The sequence below is a fragment of the Nicotiana sylvestris genome, chromosome 12, assembly GCF_000393655.2.
Source record: "Nicotiana sylvestris chromosome 12, ASM39365v2, whole genome shotgun sequence".
Taxonomy (NCBI): Eukaryota; Viridiplantae; Streptophyta; class Magnoliopsida; order Solanales; family Solanaceae; genus Nicotiana; species Nicotiana sylvestris.
This window is the reverse complement of record NC_091068.1, coordinates 140,347,605-140,367,699: the sequence shown is the minus strand read 5'-3', so window position 1 is coordinate 140,367,699 and position 20,095 is coordinate 140,347,605. Positions and strand designations below refer to the sequence as shown.

The following is a 20,095-nucleotide window of genomic DNA, read 5'->3' as shown; positions in this document are numbered from 1 at the left end:
CTTGCTCGTGCATTTTCTTCATTTGTGGTCATTTTCTTGATACATATAAAACACTTATAATTGCATGTTACAAACGACAAACTGGTAAAGACTTTGCAAATTTCTGCACGGAACATATATAAAATTTTGATTACCATGCATATCTTCGAAGATTTTGCCAAGTAGTTTTTTATTTACAAAATGTCGCCCTCCGAAAACTATTTTAATTTTAATTATCACAGCTGTTTAAGCAAAATATTTGATTATCATAGTCGAACACTAGGACTTAAAAGGGATCGTTTCCTATAAAATCTAAGCGAGATGACTTGAAATTGCAGTTAGGTCAATACATATTTTCAAAACTATGGTTACATCTATTGCCCTGGATATATTTATACTAGTATATATAACTATAGCGAGAGACTGTGAATTGGGGAAGTGTTTATAGTGACCTGTTTCTTTTAAGTCAAGATGTCTTTATGTTTTCTTAGACAGTCAACAACAGTTTCACGATTTGAAATCTATTGGTTCGAAATTTTAGGACAATGATTTCAAGTACTATATGAGTTCTGTATTCTAGGACAACAACCTTAAGTACTAATAATTGGATTAAAAATTTAATATTTATTTATATTTTGTAAATTTCTTAAGACATGTTTTGGGTCAAAACGGTTGCGTGTGGCCGAACCCATGTATTATATTCTATATCTGCCCTTGAATGACAGTGTAAAAACACATGTATTTATTAGTACCATTATATTAACTGGTGCACAGATTAATAAATCTGCATTTAGGAGTGAAAACCAACTATGTCTGTAATTTTATCTACTATAACAATAATGTCACAAAATTACTCTTTGTCGTATTAATGTAAAAGCACATTAAACTATTAAAGTAAATGAACTTTTACCCGTTGTAATAATACTATTATTTTACTAATCTTCGTATTACATCAAAGTAAACTGAACTTTACACATTATAACGTCACTATTTCGACTCGATTTGAACTTTATGGCATACATTGCACCTAAATCAACTATTTCTAATCCTAGATGGATTTTTAAAATTTTGCTTGCTCAGTGACATCTTGAATCAATTGTGTCAAATTGAAGTAAGAGGAACCCCCTTCCTCAACAGCCCTTTTTGCCATTTCTCCCAATTTTTTGGCTCTTTTTCTTCTCATTTCAGCTTCCTCTTCTTCACCAAATACTTCTTCAATTACCTTCTTAATATCATCTTTACTCACTTGTGCTCCCACTTTCTCTTCCTCACCAAACATCACAGGATTCTCAATCCCAGCCCTTACTCCTGTCTTTAGTACATTCACTATTAGTCTCTCATTGCAAAATTGCTCAGCAAACATTGGCCAAGTGATCATCGGCATGCCAGCTGTTATTCCTTCAAGACTCGAATTCCATCCACAATGTGTCAAGAATCCGCCAACTGAAGCGTGAGACAATATTAGTACTTGTGGTGCCCAACCATGGATTAAAAGTCCTTGCCCTTTAACTCTTTCCTCAAAATTTTCTTCCACTAGCCATTTTTGGAATTCATGTGACATGTGTCTAACAACCCAAATAAAGGGTCGTCTCGACGATTCTAAACCAATCCCAAGCTCTATCATTTGTTGTGTTGGAAGCCGCGATAGGCTTCCGAGACATACAAAGAGTACAGAGTTTTCTTCCCAAGAATCTAGCCATTTTAGGCATTGGTGTTCCTCTATTGAAGCCTTGTTTCCTCTTTCAGCTTTGTCTTGTTTCTCTATATTGCATAACGAAACAGGGCCAATGGTCCAAATTTTCTTGTCTTTGGCCTTTTTCAATCCCATGACATATTCTTGTTCTAAATCCTCAAAACTATTCACTACTATCCCATAAGCTTCATCCTCTGCTTTCCTTATTTGATCCCCTAATTCTTTCCAATATGAATCTCTTGGCCTAACAATACTTGCAAGCTGAACTATGTTTAGTTCAATTTTGTCATGTAATCCGGGCACTTGAAAATACTCTTTATCAGACTCTATTTTTTCCAACTCTTTCCAACCACTCAAATTATGTAAACACAACAAAGAGAAACAACACATCCCATGAAAAACAATCCTAGGGATGTTAAATTTTTGTGCAACATTAGTAGTCCAAGGGAAACACATATCAGATATTAAACAATTTGGCGATGGGTTCAATTCTTGCAACAAGTCTTCCACTTGGGGTTGAAGTTTTTTCGTTGCATCGAAAAAATTCAACCCCAAATCCATAGATGGAAGCATGTCGAAATTTTCACACCCTTCAGGTAGTCCTGACTCTAAGCTTGGAAAATAGAGGTGAATTACTTGAATCTTTAGTCCTGACTCTATAGCGCGATCAACGACTGTCTTGAATCTAGTGGCATTTAAGTGTGTAGTAAGGATTGTGATTTTAACTCCCCGCTGTGCTAATAACCGCGCAATGTCAATCATAGGGATAGTGTGACCTTGTGCCATGAAAGGGAATAACACAAAATGTGGCTGAATTGTGAGAACAGCCATTCTTTGATACCTTGGTAGTAAAATATATATTAGTCAAAAGATCAGAGAATTTTTGGTATCTCTTAATATGGTTTCAACTTTGCTTGTTTTATACTACATGTTTTATTGTCAATTGATGATGTAAGCGCAGACATAAGCATATTCAACATTATCTTAAGTGTGGTGTGTGTGGTTAAAGGGCAACCCCGACGTACAAAGCATTCGGTATTTATGTCGGATATGAGAAAAGGGTCGCACTACAAGAGGTGTGATATAGACAGCCTACTATAATGCAAGTATTAGTGGCTGCTTCTATGACTCAAACCCGTAACCTACATATCACACACGAAGATAACTTTATTGTTGCTCCAAGGCTCCCTTTAAAGCTAACATAAGCATATTTAACATTATCTCAAGTGTGGTGTGTGGTTGAATGACAACTCCGGTGCACAAAGTATCCCGTATTTATGTCGAATTTGAAGAAGGGATCATACTCCAAGAGGTATAATGTGTAGACATCCTACCATAATACAAGTATTGGTGGATGTTTCTACGACTCGAACCCATAACCTACATATCACACACGAAGATAACTTTATTGTTGCTCCGAAACTCCCTTTAAAGCAGACATAAGCATATTCGGCATTATCTCAAGTGTAGTGTGTGGTTGGCAGTGTGAAATTGGATTTGTGAGGATGAAGTTTACTCGTTAGTCACATGTTTTATGAAGTTAGGCATGGGATTTTCCAGCATTTTATAACGACAAAATGAAGCTTCTGATTCTTACAATCATGAACAAGCTTCTAGAGACATTGCTGTACTTTTGTATTTTTGTATTTTTTTATTTTTTTTTGTGTGGAAAAACACCAGATAAGATTAAATATACAAGATAGATAGTTCAGAAGATCAATATGAATCGTTCATTTCTATGAGGTGGTAAGAAACCAATGTTATACCAAACACGTACATATAGTAATTAAATTCATTGAGACCTTTGAAATTGTCTTCAATATGTTTTCTAATTGTGAAGTTTGTGTTGTTGCGGAAGCCAAATGTATATAGTGTGAATAAGTCACAATTACTATACCAAAAATTATGACAGCCACCAAATAATAAATAAGACAATAAAGCAACAATAAAAGGAACACCAGAATTTACGAGGTTCGGCTAATTTTGCCTACTCCTCGGACACAACCAATATTTTATTCCACTCCAAAAATACAAGTGAAATAATACTAAAGAGAGAAGATACAAATGCCTTAAACAGATGAGAAGGCAAATGAGAGGTGTGTTTAAATCCTAAACATTATGCCTTCTTTTATAGGGGGAAAATCTCCCCAAAACTCAAGAGCCCACCGATGTGGGACAAAATTTTGCCAAATTCAACAAATCTCCACCTTGGCAAAATTCCACATCTTCAATTTTCTCTCAATAACAAATTTTGATTGTGTCTTCATCTTCAATCTTCAGTTTTCAACAATGTTGATCAAATCCAAACAATGTTGAAACTTGACCGCAGTCACCACCTTTGTCAGCATATCAGCAGGATTCTCCGTAGTATGAATTTTCTTCACTGTGACTCCACCTTCTTCTATGATTTCTCGTACGAAATGATACCGAACATCAATGTGCTTCGTCCTTGCATGATACACTTGGTTCTTCGCTAATTGAATAAGCACTTTGACTATCACAAAAAATTGTGATACCTTTTTGTTCAACACCAAGCTCCTTTAGCAATCCTTGAAGCCAAATTGCCTCTTTCACAGCCTCTGTAATAGCCATGTACTCTGCCTCTGTTGTAGACAAAGCAACTGTTGACTGCAAAGTAGACTTCCAACTAACTGGTGCCTTTGCAAAAGTAAACACATAACCAGTAGTTGATCTTCGTTTGTCCAGATCACCCGCAAAATCTGAGTCACAATATCCAACTACAGACTGATTGTCTTCCTGCTCAAAAACTAACCCGACATCTACAGTATTATGAATATACCGTAGAATCCACTTCACAGCTTGCCAATGCTCCTTCCCTGGATTGTGCATATATCTGCTAATAACTCCAACAGCTTGTGAAATGTCAGGCCTTGTGCAAACCATTGCATACATCAAGCTACCAACAGCATTTGCGTATGGTACCTTTGACATATACTTTCGTTCAGCTTCATCCATTGGCGACATAGTAGTACTTAGCTTAAAATGGGAAGCAAGTGGAGTACTAACTGGCTTAGTCTTGTCATCTATGCCAAAACGTTGAAGTACTCTCTTCAAATATTCCTTTTGAGATAAACAGAGTTTCTTTGAACGTCTATCTCTAATTATCTCCATGCCAAGAATTTTCTTTGCCTCACCCAAATCCTTCATCTCGAACTCCTTCTTCAGTTGAATCTTCAACTTATCAATTTCTTCCGAATTCTTGGAAGCTATCAACATATCATCAACATATAGGAGAAGATATACAAAGGAACCATCTTTAAGCTTGTGCAAATACACACAATGATCGTATTTGCTTCTCTTGTACCCTTGCCGCAACATAAACTCGTCAAATCGCTTGTACCATTGTCTAGAAGATTGTTTCAATCCGTACAATGATTTTTCAAGTTTGCACACCATATTTTCTTTTCCAGCAACTTTGAATCCTTCTGGCTGAGTCATGTAGATTTCCTCCTCCAAGTTTCCATGTAAAAACGCAGTTTTTACATCCATCTGAACTAGTTCCAAATCCAATTGTGCTACCAAAGCCAACATAATTCTAATGGAGGAATGTTTTACAACTGGAGAAAATACTTCATTGTAATCAATTCCCTCCTTTTGAGCATATCCTTTGGCCACCAATCTTGCTTTGTAGCGAACATCTACTTGGTTAGGAAATCCTTCCTTCTTTGCAAATACCCATTTGCACCCAATTGCTTTCTTTCCCTTCGGGAGATTGGCCAATCTCCATGTATGATTCTGATGAAGGGACTGTATTTCATCATTCATGGCAATCCTCCACTTATCTTCTTCTGAACTTTGGACTGCGTCTTTATAAGTGGTAGGAACATCATCAGCTACAATTGAGGTTGCACAAGCAACCGTCTCTATGAGACGAACAGGTTTCGTTATTGTTCTTTTTGGCCTGCTGGTTGCTATTGATTCAAGTTGTTGTTGAGGTTCCTGAGTTGGAATCTCCTCTACTGGCTCTCCTTCCAGAGGGTAATCTTCATTTGTTTCCTCCTCTGCTTCTTGTGTAGGAAAAATAAATTTTCCCTCAAACTCCACCTGCTTAGAAACACCTTTATTTTGTTTGGTATCTTCTGTTACCTTATTTACCATAGCAGATTCATCAAAGGTAACATCCCTGCTGAATATTACTTTCTTTGTCATAGGACACCATAAGCGATATCCTTTGACTCCAGAAGTAATTCCCATAAAATAGCCTTCTTTGCCCTTGGATCCAATTTTGACTCCGTCACATGATAATATGCAGTTGAGCCAAACACGTGCAAAGAGTTATAATCTACAGCAGGTTTTCCGTACCATTTTTCAAATGGTGTCTTGCCATCAATAGCAGCAGATGGTAAGCGATTAATGAGGTGGCATGCATATGTAACTGCCTCAGCCCAAAATTCTTTGCCTAAGCCAGCATTGAACAACATACACCGTACCTTCTCCAACAAGGTCCGGTTCATACGTTCAACCACTCCATTCTGTTGTGGTGTATGTCTGACAGTGAAGTGTCGGACGATGCCATCATTTTGACAGACCTTATTGAAATGATCATTTTTGTATTCACCTCCATTGTCTGTGCGAATACACTTGATCCTCTTGCCTGTTTGATTCTCCACCATCGTCTTCCATTTGAGAAAAATTCTCAGCACTTCATCTTTGTTTTTCATTGTATACACCCACACTCTTCGAGAAAAATCATCAACAAAGGTTACAAAATAGTGCTTCCCACCCAATGAAGGTGTTTTGGAAGGACCCCAAACATCAGAGTGTACATAATCCAAAATGCCTTTAGTATTATGGATCGCTGTACCAAATTTAACCCTTGTCTGTTTCCCTTTGACACAATGCTCACAAAACTCCAAGTTGCAAGCCTTTACTCCTTTTAACAATCCTTGATCTGATAGAGTTTTCAAGGATTTTCCTCCAGCATGTCCCAAGCGCATGTGCCATAGCTTGGTTGCTTCTGCCTCTTTGTCGTCACTGGATGTCACTGTCGCTGTCCCAATAACTGTACTGCCACGATAGCGGTACATATTATTATTCTTCCGATTAGCCTTCATTACCACTAGTGCACCGGAGCATACTCTCATCACTCCATTTTCTGCAATGATTTTGAACCCTTTTGATTCTAGGGCTCCCACAGAGATGAGATTCTTCTTCAAATCCGGTACATATCGAACATCTGTTAATGTTCTGATCATTCCATCATGGTTCCTTAATCGTATTGAACCAATGCCATATGAGGTAAGAGGGCTGTTATCCGCTGTGTGGATGACTCCATATTCTCCTTCTTGAAATTCCACAAACCAGTCCCTGTTGGGACACATATGATGGCTACAAGCCGAGTCCATCAACCATATGTCTGATGATGTTAATGACTCTGTTGTAACTAATGAGAAGTCTGAATCATCACAATCAGCTACATTTGAATCCATAATGGCCTTTCCATTGTTATGTTTGGCCTTATTCTTCAACTTCGGACAGTCTTTCTTCCAGTGCCCCTTTTCTCGACAAAAGGCACATTCATCTTTGCTGGGTCTAGATCTTGACTTGGATCTTCCCTTCTTTGTCCTCGTTTGATTTTGAGGACGACCCCTCACAAATAGTGCTTCTCCTTCTCCGCCCTTCTGTTTTTCTCGCTTTCTTTGTTCATAGCTGTACAAAGCCGAACAAACTTCTCTGAGAGAAACTTCGTCATTTCCATGGAGTAGAGTAGTTTCAAGGTGCTCGTACTCATCAGGAAGTGACGCCAACAACATCAAGGCCAAGTCACCATCATCATAAGTTGTATCCATATTTTGCAAATCTGTGACCAACTTATTGAAACTGGTGATATGTTCATTCATCGTGGTACCAGGAACATAGGTGAAGTGAAACAGTCTCTTCTTCATGTACAATTTATTTTGACTGTTTTTCTTCAAAAATTTATCCTCCAGTGCTTTCCATAATTTACTTGCAGAAGTTTCCTTTGTGTATGGATATTTCTGCTCTCTAGCAAGGTAGGATCGAATGGTACCGCAAGCAACACGGTTGATAATTCTCCAATCTTCTTCTCCAATAACATCTGGTTTCTTTTCTTCAATGGCCAGATCTAGCCCTTGTTGAAAAAGGACATCTAGAACCTCGCCTTGCCACATCCCAAAATGTCCGGACCCGTCAAATATTTCTACCGCAAATTTCGCATTTGACACAATTCTTGTCATAAGCGAAGATGCCAATGATGACGTATTGTTGACACTTGATGTAGATTCTTCTTGTTTATTGTCTCCCATCTTTGACACAAATATTATTTAATAGCTGACGACACAAATCAAGATTATTTCCTTTCTGGTGTGGAAGATCAGACTAAGCTGCAACCACAGAGCATACTCAGACAGAACCTTGACTCAGTTACCAAGATAAATCTTTTCTGATGTGGAAGATCAGACTATGCTGCAACCACAGAGCATACTTAGACAGTACCTTGGCTCTGATACCAATTGTTGCGGAAGCCAAATGTATATAGTGTGAATAAGTCACAACTACTATACCAAAAATTATGACAGCCACCAAATAATAAATAAGACAATAAAGCAACAATAAAAGGAACACCAGAATTTACGAGGTTCGGCTAATTTTGCCTACTCCTCGGACACAACTAATATTTTATTCCACTCCAAAAATACAAGTGAAATAATACTAAAGAGAGAAGATACAAATACCTTAAACAGATGAGAAGACAAATGAGAGGTGTGTTTAAATCCTAAACATTAAGCCTTCTTTTATAGGGGAAAATCCCCCCAAAACTCAAGAGCCCACCGATGTGGGACAAAATTTTGCCAAATTCAACATGTGTCGTATTAACAAAGGTAATGTCATATAAGATTACTCAAATGACATGAAATTAACATAATTGATACAAGGAATGAATATCCATTTGGCACCAAGAAGTCTATTCTTCTAGAAAGAATTAGCCATCTTTATAATGAACTTCAATACACTTTTGCTACGTTTTATATAGCAGTGTTTCATTGAGCATAGAGTTTAAGAAAAAAATTATTTGATACATATCAAAATGTTACTGTTATTGATGTAGTTTTCGAAAAATGTCATGATAGTTTTATAACTATAAGAGTATATCGTTGAGGGTAAAATGAAAAGTTTAAAACTAAAATAAAATAAAATATAATAAGTAATTTCTTTTGGAACATGCTAAAAAGAACACGTGCCAATTTCACAGTGCAGCGGTGCATTTCGTTATGGGATTTTCATTTTTAACTCGCGCCAGAAATTATTTATTTTTGATAGTCAAAAAAGTATATAAAATTTGTATATTTTTATATATAACATACAATATATATATATATATATATATTTTCTTTTTTTCTTTGACTATTATTTTAAAAGCGGCTATACAACATCAATTTCTTTTTTGCTATGGGAAGGATATATGGTGACAAAATCAGACTGATGTCATGAAAGGTCCACATATAAACTTATAGGAATGATTGAGAAATCTGATCATTACTTCTCTTATTATTTCTTAAGAGTTCAAAGCCAAAAATCCTCTCTGGAATGTTTTATGTCATCTTCTAGCTACTTGCGTAAGAGCCTAAAGTAAGGAAATAGTAGTGGTTAGCAAATGATCCTGGCACTGAGGTATTTCTTTTTGTTGTCTATTAATTCTCGTTGGTTATGTTAGAACCGGAAAAATTAGGTGTCATGCGGAAGTTAGCAAAGCAAACCTTGAATGACGATGAATTATACAACAAAGAGAAATATGCTAAAAGAGACACAAACATATAACGTAGTTCGATCAACTAACCTACATTCACGGCGGAGATGAGCAATCCACTATATAAAAAGAGAGTACAAAATACCGAGAGAACAACCTCACAAAGAGGCAAACACAAGTGACAAACTAACACGTGTCCCGTAAAGTTCTCCCCCTAAACACGACTCTCAAACCCTATGTGATTACATTATGGATGTTACTGAATGAGAAGGAAGAATTCTCAATTTATAGAAGTCCAAACCTTTTTCTTACAAGAAAAGGGACTAGCCAAATATGAGAGATTTATAATTTCTTTCTAAAAAAAAAAACTCAATTATGCTAAATATGGTGTCCTTTCGTTCATGAGATAGGAAAACCAAATATGGTAAGAAAATCAGGACAACACCTAACATTTCTCCCCCCTTAGCCTGAATTTTTTGACAAAATAAACTTGATCCACTTTCTTCACATAGCCTTGAACATCACACACACATACACTTCACTGTAATACTACAACGTTTATATAACTTGTTATAGTATATGTTAGTGTGTGTATATATATAACACACACACTTCGTGCTACTTTAACTACATATATAGCATGTTATAGTACATGATACTGAATTCATTATTTGTATTGTAACAGAGTTAATGAATTACATTCATTCATCACTAGGTTATAAGTCGATGAATCAATTATAACATATTAATTGATATAAGTCGAGACGTTTTGTTTTTAATCAATACTCTCTCTCTCTCTCTCTCTCTATATATATATATATATATATATATACTATACTATACTATATATGTACATAATTTTAAATTGAATTAAAATCCTAAATTTTAATATTCAATATTTAATATCGAATATATATATATATATATATATATATATATATATTTAAAAAAACCAAAATAGAAAAAAACAGTTATTTAATTTTTTTTTATAAATAACGACCAACTTTGGTAGCTATTTTGGTCAAACGGTCAGAAAATAGCGACCAACGTTGGTCGCTATTTTGGTCAAACAGTCAAAACTTAATTAGCTACCAAAATAGTGACCAACGATGGTCACTTTTTGTAAATCCAGAGTCAAAAACGGGTTTCCCCCTTCCATTCTCTTATTTTCTTCCCCAAATTTCTCCAAACTCTCTCTCAACACATTCCTCTCCCCTTCTCTATTTCCCTCATACGAATCAATCCCCCCACCCCGCACCACCACTGTGACCGCGCGCCACCACCGCCGGAGCCGCTACTAAATCTGTTCGCCGGAGCCGCTATCACTGTCCGCCGGAGCCGCTGCACCACCACTGCTTTTTAATCCTCCTTTTAATCTACCAAGGTTAGTAATCTACCTTTTTAGCTTTTTAATTTTTAATTTTTTCTATATAATTTTATGTAATTTTTTAGAGTTTTTGTCTATTTAGTATTAGAGTTTTTGGTTTGAACTACATTAGATTTAGAATTAAGGTAGAGAACTCAAATTAATGCATTTACATTATTTAATGTATAAATTATGAACTTAAGGTAGAAATTATGAACTGTCTTAAATTATGAACTTATGGTTCTTAATAGAACTCAAATTAATGTATTTAAATTATTTAAGGTATAAATTATGAATTGAACTTTTTGGATATGAATTGAACTTTTAGTTTATGAATTGAAATTTTAGGATATGAATTGAACTTTTAGGATATGAATTGGACTTTTAGTTAACTAAAAAAGATTAGGATATGAATTAACTAAATTAATTTGTTCTTGTTTTATTTGTATGGATGGAACATCGTACTTGGATGTACAATAGGAATTATCCTAATCGGCAGGGATTGCAGGAGGATTTTATAGAAGGGGTGGATGACTTTATTAGACATGCAATGTCACTTCCACCATACCTAAGTGAAGGAGTAATTAGGTGCCCTTGTGTTAGGTGCGACTGTATGAAGTTTGGAAAACCGGCGGAAGTTAAGCATCATCTTTATAGGAATGAGTTTATAGCAAATTACTTTGTGTGGACTAATCATGGAGAGATCGATGATAGCCATGGGATATTTCATAACATGGTTGAAAGTAGTAGGTCGGTGGAGAATACAAATCGTGATTCTAGAATTTATGATATGGTTGCGGATGCTTTTGGGATGCACTTAGGGGGTGAGCCCAATGAAAATGTTGAACAAACTCCTAATGATGACGCAAAATGTTTTTATGAACAGTTAGAGGAAGCTAGTCGTCCACTACATAATGGAAGTCCATACTCTGAGGTGTCTGTTGCAGTTAGATTACTAAGTATCAAATCTGATTGGAATATTTCTCAAGCAGCCATGGACTCTTTCATTGACCTTATGAGTGAACTAGTTGACTCTAATATCAAATTACCTGGTGATTTCTATAAGGCAAAGAAATTATTTTCTAAGTTAGGACTTTCGTCAATGAGAATTGATTGTTGTGAAGATGGTTGCATGTTATATTATAAAAATGATGCAAATTTAAGTAGTTGTAAATTTTGCGAAAAGCCTCGTTTAAAGAGGCTTTCTAGCGGGAATATGGTCGCTATCAAGGCGATGCATTATTTCCCTCTTATACCTAGGTTAATGAGGTTATATGTGTCGATGAGTTCTGCTCCTCATATGAGATGACACTTTAAAAATAGAAGACCACCTGATGTTATGTGTCATCCTTCAGATGGAGAAGCTTGGAAGCACTTTGATCGGACATATCCAAATTTTACTAGTGAACCAAGGAACATTTGGTTAGGTCTGTGTGCGGATGGCTTCACGCCTTTTTCTGTATCTGCGACACCGTATTCATGTTGGCTTGTCTTTCTTACACCTTATAATCTACCACCCGAGTTGTGCATGACTAGTCCATATATATTCTTAAATTGTATTATCCCCGATCCACATAATTCGAAAAGTTTGATAGATGTATATTTGCAACCTTTGATTGATGAGCTGAAACAACTGTGGTACGATGGTGTTGAAACATATGACATATCAACCAAGCAGAATTTCAATTTGCGTGCTAATTTAATGTGGACAATTAACGATTTTCCTGCGTATGGAATATTGTTTGGGTGGATGACTGCTGGAAAGCTAGCTTGTCCTTACTGTATGGAAAATAGTAAAACGTTCACTTTGAAACATGGCCGAAAGCAATCATGGTTTAATTGTCATTGTCAATTCTTGCATCGTGATCATGAGTTTAGAATGATAAAAAATGCATTCCAAAAAGAATAAAATGGAATATGATTCTCCACCTCCGATACTTTCAGGTGAGGAAATTTGGGAGAGGGTCCAGAATTTTAGTAAAGTTACTGAAGCTCCACCTTATAGATTCCCCGGATACAGTATTACTCATAATTGGATGAAACAGAGTATATTTTGGGAGTTGCCTTATTGGAAGGATAATCTTCTCCGTCACAACCTTGATGTCATGCATATTGAGAAGAATTATTTTGACCATTTGTTCAACACAGTGATGGATGTTAAAGGTAAGACAAAGGATAACCCGAAGGCTAGAATGGACTTATAACAATATTGCAGGCGGCTGAATTATACTTGCAGACAACAAACAATGGTAAGATATTCAAGGCCAAAGCAAGTTACACATTCACTTTGGAGGAAAGACGGCAAATTTTTGATTGGGTAACAAAATTGAAGATGCCTGAGGGTTATGCGTCTAATCTTGGGAAAAATGTTGATATGGAGGTAGGGAAGTTAAGCCATTTGAAAAGTCATGACTGTCATGTTTTCATGGAGACCTTAGTGCCTATTATATTTTGTGGTTTGCCTGAAAGAATCTGGAAACCCATCACAAAGATTAGTTTGTTTTTCAAAGACTTGTGTTCTTCCACATTAAGAGAAGAAAACCTACTCCGGATGGATCAGAACATTCGTGTAACTTCTAGTAAGATGGAAAATATATTTTCATGTGGGTTTTTTGATGTGATGGAACACCTTCCAATCCACCTTGTACACGAGGCACGACTTGGAGGGCTTGTTCAATGCAGATGGATGTATCCCTTTAAGAGGTAATATTATAAGTTTGATGTAATTTTCTGTTTTATTTGAATGTTCTTGGCTAATCCGAAATTATGTAGGACAATTGACAAATGCAAACAATTTGTTAAGCAGAAGAATATGATTGAAGGATCTATATGCGAAGTTTATCTTGCAAAGGAAACTGCTCATTTTTATTCTTATTATTTTGAGAGTAATGTGCCTTTATTTGGATCATTTACCTACATATTGTTAAAAAAATTCATAAGTTAGTATAACTTCCAAACATTGTTTACGTACATAGTGTTAGAATATTTTAAGGATAAACTTACAAATTGTTTGAACCACGTATCAAATGTCGTACATACAACATCATGGCCAAATTGACCCACGAAGAGACTGTGACACATCAAATATTTTTAGTAGTTGCATTGAGATGTAATCACAGTAAATTTTATATTTTGATAACTACTATATCAATACTTACTTGAGAAATGGTACAACTTTGGGAAAATTTAGCAACACATGAAGTGTAACTGACTTCTACTCCATATCACTCAAACTTCTCTTTCTAACATCCTTAGAACATCGGCCTGGTTGATTGAATATGGACATAGACGGATATAATGGATCATTCACACATTCAACCGTGTGCCTATTGAATTTTTGAAAGATATATCTTGGGGACCTGGGCTTGAGATCACAACAATATCTAAGTACGTTGTGAATGATTATAAGTTTCATACAGAGGATTGCTCTAAAAATAAAAATAGTAACAACAGTGGGGTGTGGGTTCAAGGTGGTGAGGGCAACCAAGTTGGAGATATTGATTATTATGGTGTGCTCAAAGAAATAATAGAACTAGAATATATAGGTTGGCCATTTAAGAAATTTATACTTTTTAGATGCAAGTGGTTTGACCCAAATCCAATAAGAGGTACAGGAGTATACAATCAATACAATATAATTGAGGTTAATCATACGAGGGAGTATGATCGCTATGATCCTTTCATAATTGCACATAATGTTAGGCAAGTGTATTATGATCCTTATACATTGCGGTGGAATAAGTCCGATTGGTGGGTTGTAATTAAAACTAAGCCTGTAGGTAGGGTGGAAGTCAAGAATGTGTTAGATGTTGCATATCAGAACGATATCTCCAGTGTTTACCAAATAGTGGACGAACTTTTAGAAAACGACTTGGAACATCCTGAACACATATTGGAAGAAGCTGATATAAATGAAGTAAGAATTATAGAAAACGAGGAAGAAGAATCAACTGATGAAGCTCAAACTAGTGAGGAAGAAGAATTCTCTGACGAGGAACAATACGTCAATGAGCTTTAAAAAGTTGGTTTCTTTAATAACTCTCGTTTATAGCTAGTTTCTTTATATATTTCAATCTAAATATGTATTATATTATGCAGATGATAGGCAAAGGTCGAGGTAACAATGACCCTACTGGTTCTCGGGGTCGAGAAAAGGCTAGGAAACCAAAGACCCTACTGGTCCTCACAACCACGTGGATCGCAGCCATCTGCATCGCATGGATCACATCGATCCATGTCACATCCACATGGATCACAGCCATCAACGTCACATCCACTCAGGTCACAACAATCAGTATCACACCCACTTGCGGTCCATCCAGCTATATCGCAGTCACAGGGATCGCAACCATCTTCATCAGGGATTCCATCTATTTCAGGCCTTCGCCTGTAAGATACTAGCTCTGACCCCCCTACACCTTCCACACATGCCTCTGATATACATGCTTTGTACGGTGATGCTGATGATGACGAGGAGGTGTATTATGATCAATATGGCAGGATCATCATAGTCCCTAAGGGTGATGGGTAGTAGTTATTTATTATTTTTACGTTTATTGTTTTGTACAGTTTTTACTAAGATATTAATGTGTTTTTTTATTAAATTGCAGGTTCATCCCGAGTAATATTACTACTAGGATAATCACCAAAGCAACCAGAAAACTTTATGATGACCCTTATGCGACTTGGAGTGAATTCCCATTCTCGCTGAATGAGCAAAGTTTCAATAAATTTAAGGTATAAATGTTCTTTTAAGTAGTATAATTACTTATATTTATGATACTTCCATATAATATTTAACTTTTAAAATATAGAGCAAGTGTGTATGGGAACACCGCTATAGCGTGGAAGTGGCTGCAAATTTTCATCTCAAAGCTCGCAAGCCATTGTCGCATAATTTCTCCAAAGCTAGAAAGTTGAACCAAAAGCCTGGCTGGTTGCTTCAGAATTTGTGGGAGGATTTGCAAAGGAAATGGCTTACCTCAAATTTCTTAGAGAAGAACGAAAAAGGAAAGAAAGCTCGCGCATCTGAGAAGGGAGGATCCTTGCACACTGGAGGTGCGATCAGCCTAGGGACAATAAAAGGAAGAATGGTACGTAATTGCTTAATTTATTTTAATTTTCAAAGTATATCTATTCCGTTTATTAACTAAAATTTATAAGTTTTCAGGAAAAGAAGTTGAGGCGTCCGATGAACCAAGATGAGCTATTCAAGGAGACTCATATTGTAAAGAAGAAGAAAGAGACGGATTAAGAAAGGTGGGTCGAGGACCGAGCCTCGACTATACATGTAAGTTTTCACTTTTCATTAAGTATTTTGATTTACTTTTATATAAATTTTGAAATACTAATTCAATGTAATTTTTCTTATAGGGTCGCTTCACAGCTGAAGTGGAGGAATTCATACGCAGTCATCCACCTAATGAGTCGGTCGAGCCAATCCAACCTTCGGACGAGGATGCTGAAAGAATGTGGATGGAGGCTATAGACGATCCAAAATGGGGGAAGGTATACGGGCTTCCTACTAAGGAATGCCATCGTTATAAGTGTAGAATGCAAGGAATAAGGACTTCCTCGCAAGCCAAGCAACTTGATGGGGAGAGCCTCTCTGCTATGCGGGAGACTATGACAAAGCTCACATCCGAGCTTGAAGCGGGCAAGGAAAGAGAAAAGCTTAGAGATTCTCAGTACATTGGCAGCCAAGGCATGCAAGAGCAACTCATCTCTCCTAGCTTCTGGAGGTTTTGCGATTCCCCGGTCTCGTGAGTCATCGCCAGAGGCTCGCCTTCCACGTGCTCATTCCTCCCGTCCTCCAAGTGCTCGTTCCTCCCGTCCTCCCCGTGATCGTTCTTCCCGTCCTCAACAAGTAGACCCTTCTAGATACCGTCTTGGTGATGAAAGTTCATCAGACGATGATGATAATGATGTATAAAACACTCCTTGACTTTTATATACTTTGAACTAGACAAATAGAATCGGTTTTCGAATGGGCTTGTAATAAAAGTTAACTTAGTTTGGTTAGCTTAATGTGTTAGTTCTATTGAACTTTATACTTTGTTGGTTTTAATGCAGTTGTTGTGTTGTTGTTGTTGTTGTGTTGTTGTTGTTGGTTTTGTTGTTGGTATTGTTGTTGTTGTTGCTTGTAATAGGGATTTGGTATGTTGACAGGTGGTGTAGCTGCCAAAACAGGCAGTTTCTGCTAAAATTATACCCAGAAAAGCGACCAACTTTGGTCGCTTTTCTATTTAAAAAAATTATTTTCTGAGAAATAGCGACCAAGGTTGGTCGCTAATTAACCCATATTTCTCAAAAAGCGACCAACTTTGGTCGCTATTCTATTAAAAAAAAATAATTTCTGAAAAGTAGCGACCAATTTTGGTCGCTTATGTTTAAAAAAAATTAAACAAATTAATAAAAAAGCGACCAACTTTGGTCGCTATTTTCAAGATTTTAAAATATAATATTTGATTTACAGACCAAAGTTGGTCGCTATATTTTGATTAACAATAAATAAAAAAATATAATTTAAATATAGAGACCAACTTTGATCGCTAAATTTATATTATTAAAATATTAAATCGACCAAAGTTGGTCGGTATATTATTTACCCAGAATATTTGGTCCTTTTACCTAATTAGGGACCAAAGTTGGTCGCTAATTAGCGATCAACTTTGGTCCCTAAGATAAAAGGACCAGCAAAATAGTGACCAGGCCTGTTTGGACGCTTTTTAATCGCCTTTTGACCTGTAAGCGATCAACTTTGATCGCTTTTTGTGGTCGTTTTTTTCCGGATTTCTAGTAGTGACAAGGAATGAATATCCATTTGGCACCAAGAAGTCTATTCTTCTAGAAAGAATTAGCCATCTTTAAATGAATTTCAATACACTTTTGCCACGTTTTATATAGCAGTGTTTGATTGAGCATATAGTTTAAGAAAAAAAAATATTTGGTACATGTCGAAATGTTACTGTTAGAGATGTAGTTTTCGAAAAATGTCATGATAGTTTTATAACTATAAGAGCATATCGTTGAGGGTAAAATGAAAAGTTTAAAATTAAAATAAAATAAAATATAATAAGCAATTTTTTTTGGAACATGCTAAAAAGAACACGTGCCAATTTCACAGTGTAGCGGTGCATTTCGTTATGGGCTTTTAACTCGCGCCAGAAACAATTTACTTTTGATAGTCAAAAAAGTGTATAAAATTTGTATAATTTTTATATATAACATACGAAATATATATATATATATATATATATATTCCGACTATTATTTTAAAAGCGACTATACAACGTCATTTTTCTTTTTGTTATTGGAAGGATATATGGTGACAAAATCAGACTGATGGTCATGAAAGGTCCACATATAAACTTATAGGATTGATTGAGAAATCTGATCATTACTTCTCTTATTATTTCTTGAGAGTTCAAAGCCAAAAGTCCTCTCTGGAATGTTTTATGTCATCTTCTAGCTACTTGCGTAAGAGCCTAAAGTAAGGAAATAGTAGTGGTTAGCAAATGATCCAGGCACTGAGGTATTTCTTTTTGTTATCTATTAATTCTTGTTTGTTTTTAATTCTGGGATAAGTTATCTCAGAATTAAAAATAATATCAGAATAACTTATAATTGTTATAGGGTGGAATAATAATTTCAAGATAAGTTATCTCAGGAAAAAGCAAGTAAAATTGGTAATCACAGGATTAATACAACATACGACCAAATAGTCAATAAGAACTAATTAATACAAGGATAACTAATCTCAACATAACTAATCCCAACATAACTAATTCTAGCATAACTTGTCTTCAAACAAAACGACCATAATATATAATCTAAATCCGCCTCTGACTATAATGTTTAGGAAATAGAGTAGAATTATTGGATGCTTTCCTCTGCTGCTCCTAGTGGTAGCAAACTGGTTAAGAGAAAACAGTTAACCTCCCTTATTATCCACTTAAAAATAAGTTGGATAATGAATTTTTTAAAAACGGGTCAAATATGAATAAGAACAATATTATCCATTTAGAAAACGGATAACCAATGGAAAGCTAATGAGTTTAATTTTTATATTTGTAAAGTCTCAAATTGGGGGTTCCTCAAGTTTGAGAGACTAGGAATTCTCCTAAAAGTGATAATATTCAAGAAGTCATGGATAATATGGTTATTCATATTATCCGCCGGTTAATCCATTTTTTATCCGTATTAAATATGAGTCGGTTCGGATAATTTATTCGTTTTTTCATTACCTACTTTCGACTCGTTCCATATCCGATCCGACCCGACCGTTTGCCACCTTAGCTGCACCAAATGACTGTTTGGAATCAGCTGGCAATCAAAAGAATAGAAAGGATGCTGGCGCAGGGATCATTTGGCCTTTAACCATGAATAGAAGCAGTTGAGATAAGGGTGCTATGCCTAGGGATATTATTACATATAGAGCTCTGGGATCTGATTTGGTAAATATATTATCAGCTTTACTTATTCTGCAAACGTAACATTGATGAAGATTGTAGTGAAGTTGTGGACATGGTACGTTCAGGCAATTGGATAAATTTGAGTTGAAGTAAAAAAAAAAACAAGAGTATTTTGAAGATAAAATTGAAAAAAAGGTGTTTGGACGTGAGCTGAACTTGAAGAGCCCGTTTGGATTGGTTTGTTTTAAGTGCTTTTAAACATTTTGTAGTGTTTGGATAAAATAAAAAAGTGCTTTTAAACACTTGTTTTTAAGCTAAAATGACAAAAACAAGCCAAAAGCCAAAAGTTAGAATTCCTAACTTATGGCTTAAAAGCTATTTTGGCTTAAACGTCGCTTAAAACAAGCCCATCCAAACGGGCTCTTGTGGAAAAAAGATTTATGAAATGTAAAGAATTGCTAGCGTAAATCTACACCTTTAACTATTATTTCAATATTTCACTTGGAATCGGAAAATTTACAACCAAACTAATATTTGCAAATAATAAATTGAGCAAAATATAAAATTAGCTGGTTTGAAACTAATTGAATTCGTTAATCAAAAAGTGTATAAACTATGTATATTTTTCGTATATATACAAATATATATATATATATTTTGTCAGCTATTATTTTTGCGCGTGGCTAAAGATATACATTTCTCTAATAAATTTCAGTATCTGAAATATTCATGTAAAAATCAAAGGGTATTGCCAAATTGATGATGTAAGGGCAAACGTGAGCATATCAAACCATTTTGTGTGGTTAGTTCATGAACTTGTATGTTAACATGTCAGACGTTAATATAGACATCTCAAAATAAGACATGGGATGTTCCTGTATTTTGAGAATGTTATTCTAGTTCCTTTTTTTGCA

At 35.6% G+C, this 20,095-nt stretch overlaps 1 protein-coding gene across 1 annotated transcript; it reads right to left on the bottom strand.

Moving 5' to 3' along the window:
- Positions 1–883: 883 nt before the first annotated feature.
- LOC104246295 (UDP-glycosyltransferase 73C4-like) lies at positions 884–2,576 on the bottom strand. The gene has a single exon (XM_009802092.2). It carries the CDS (start codon positions 2,501–2,503, stop codon positions 1,040–1,042), a length of 1,464 nt encoding a protein of 487 aa, XP_009800394.1. The 5' UTR covers positions 2,504–2,576; the 3' UTR covers positions 884–1,039.
- Positions 2,577–20,095: the final 17,519 nt, after the last annotated feature.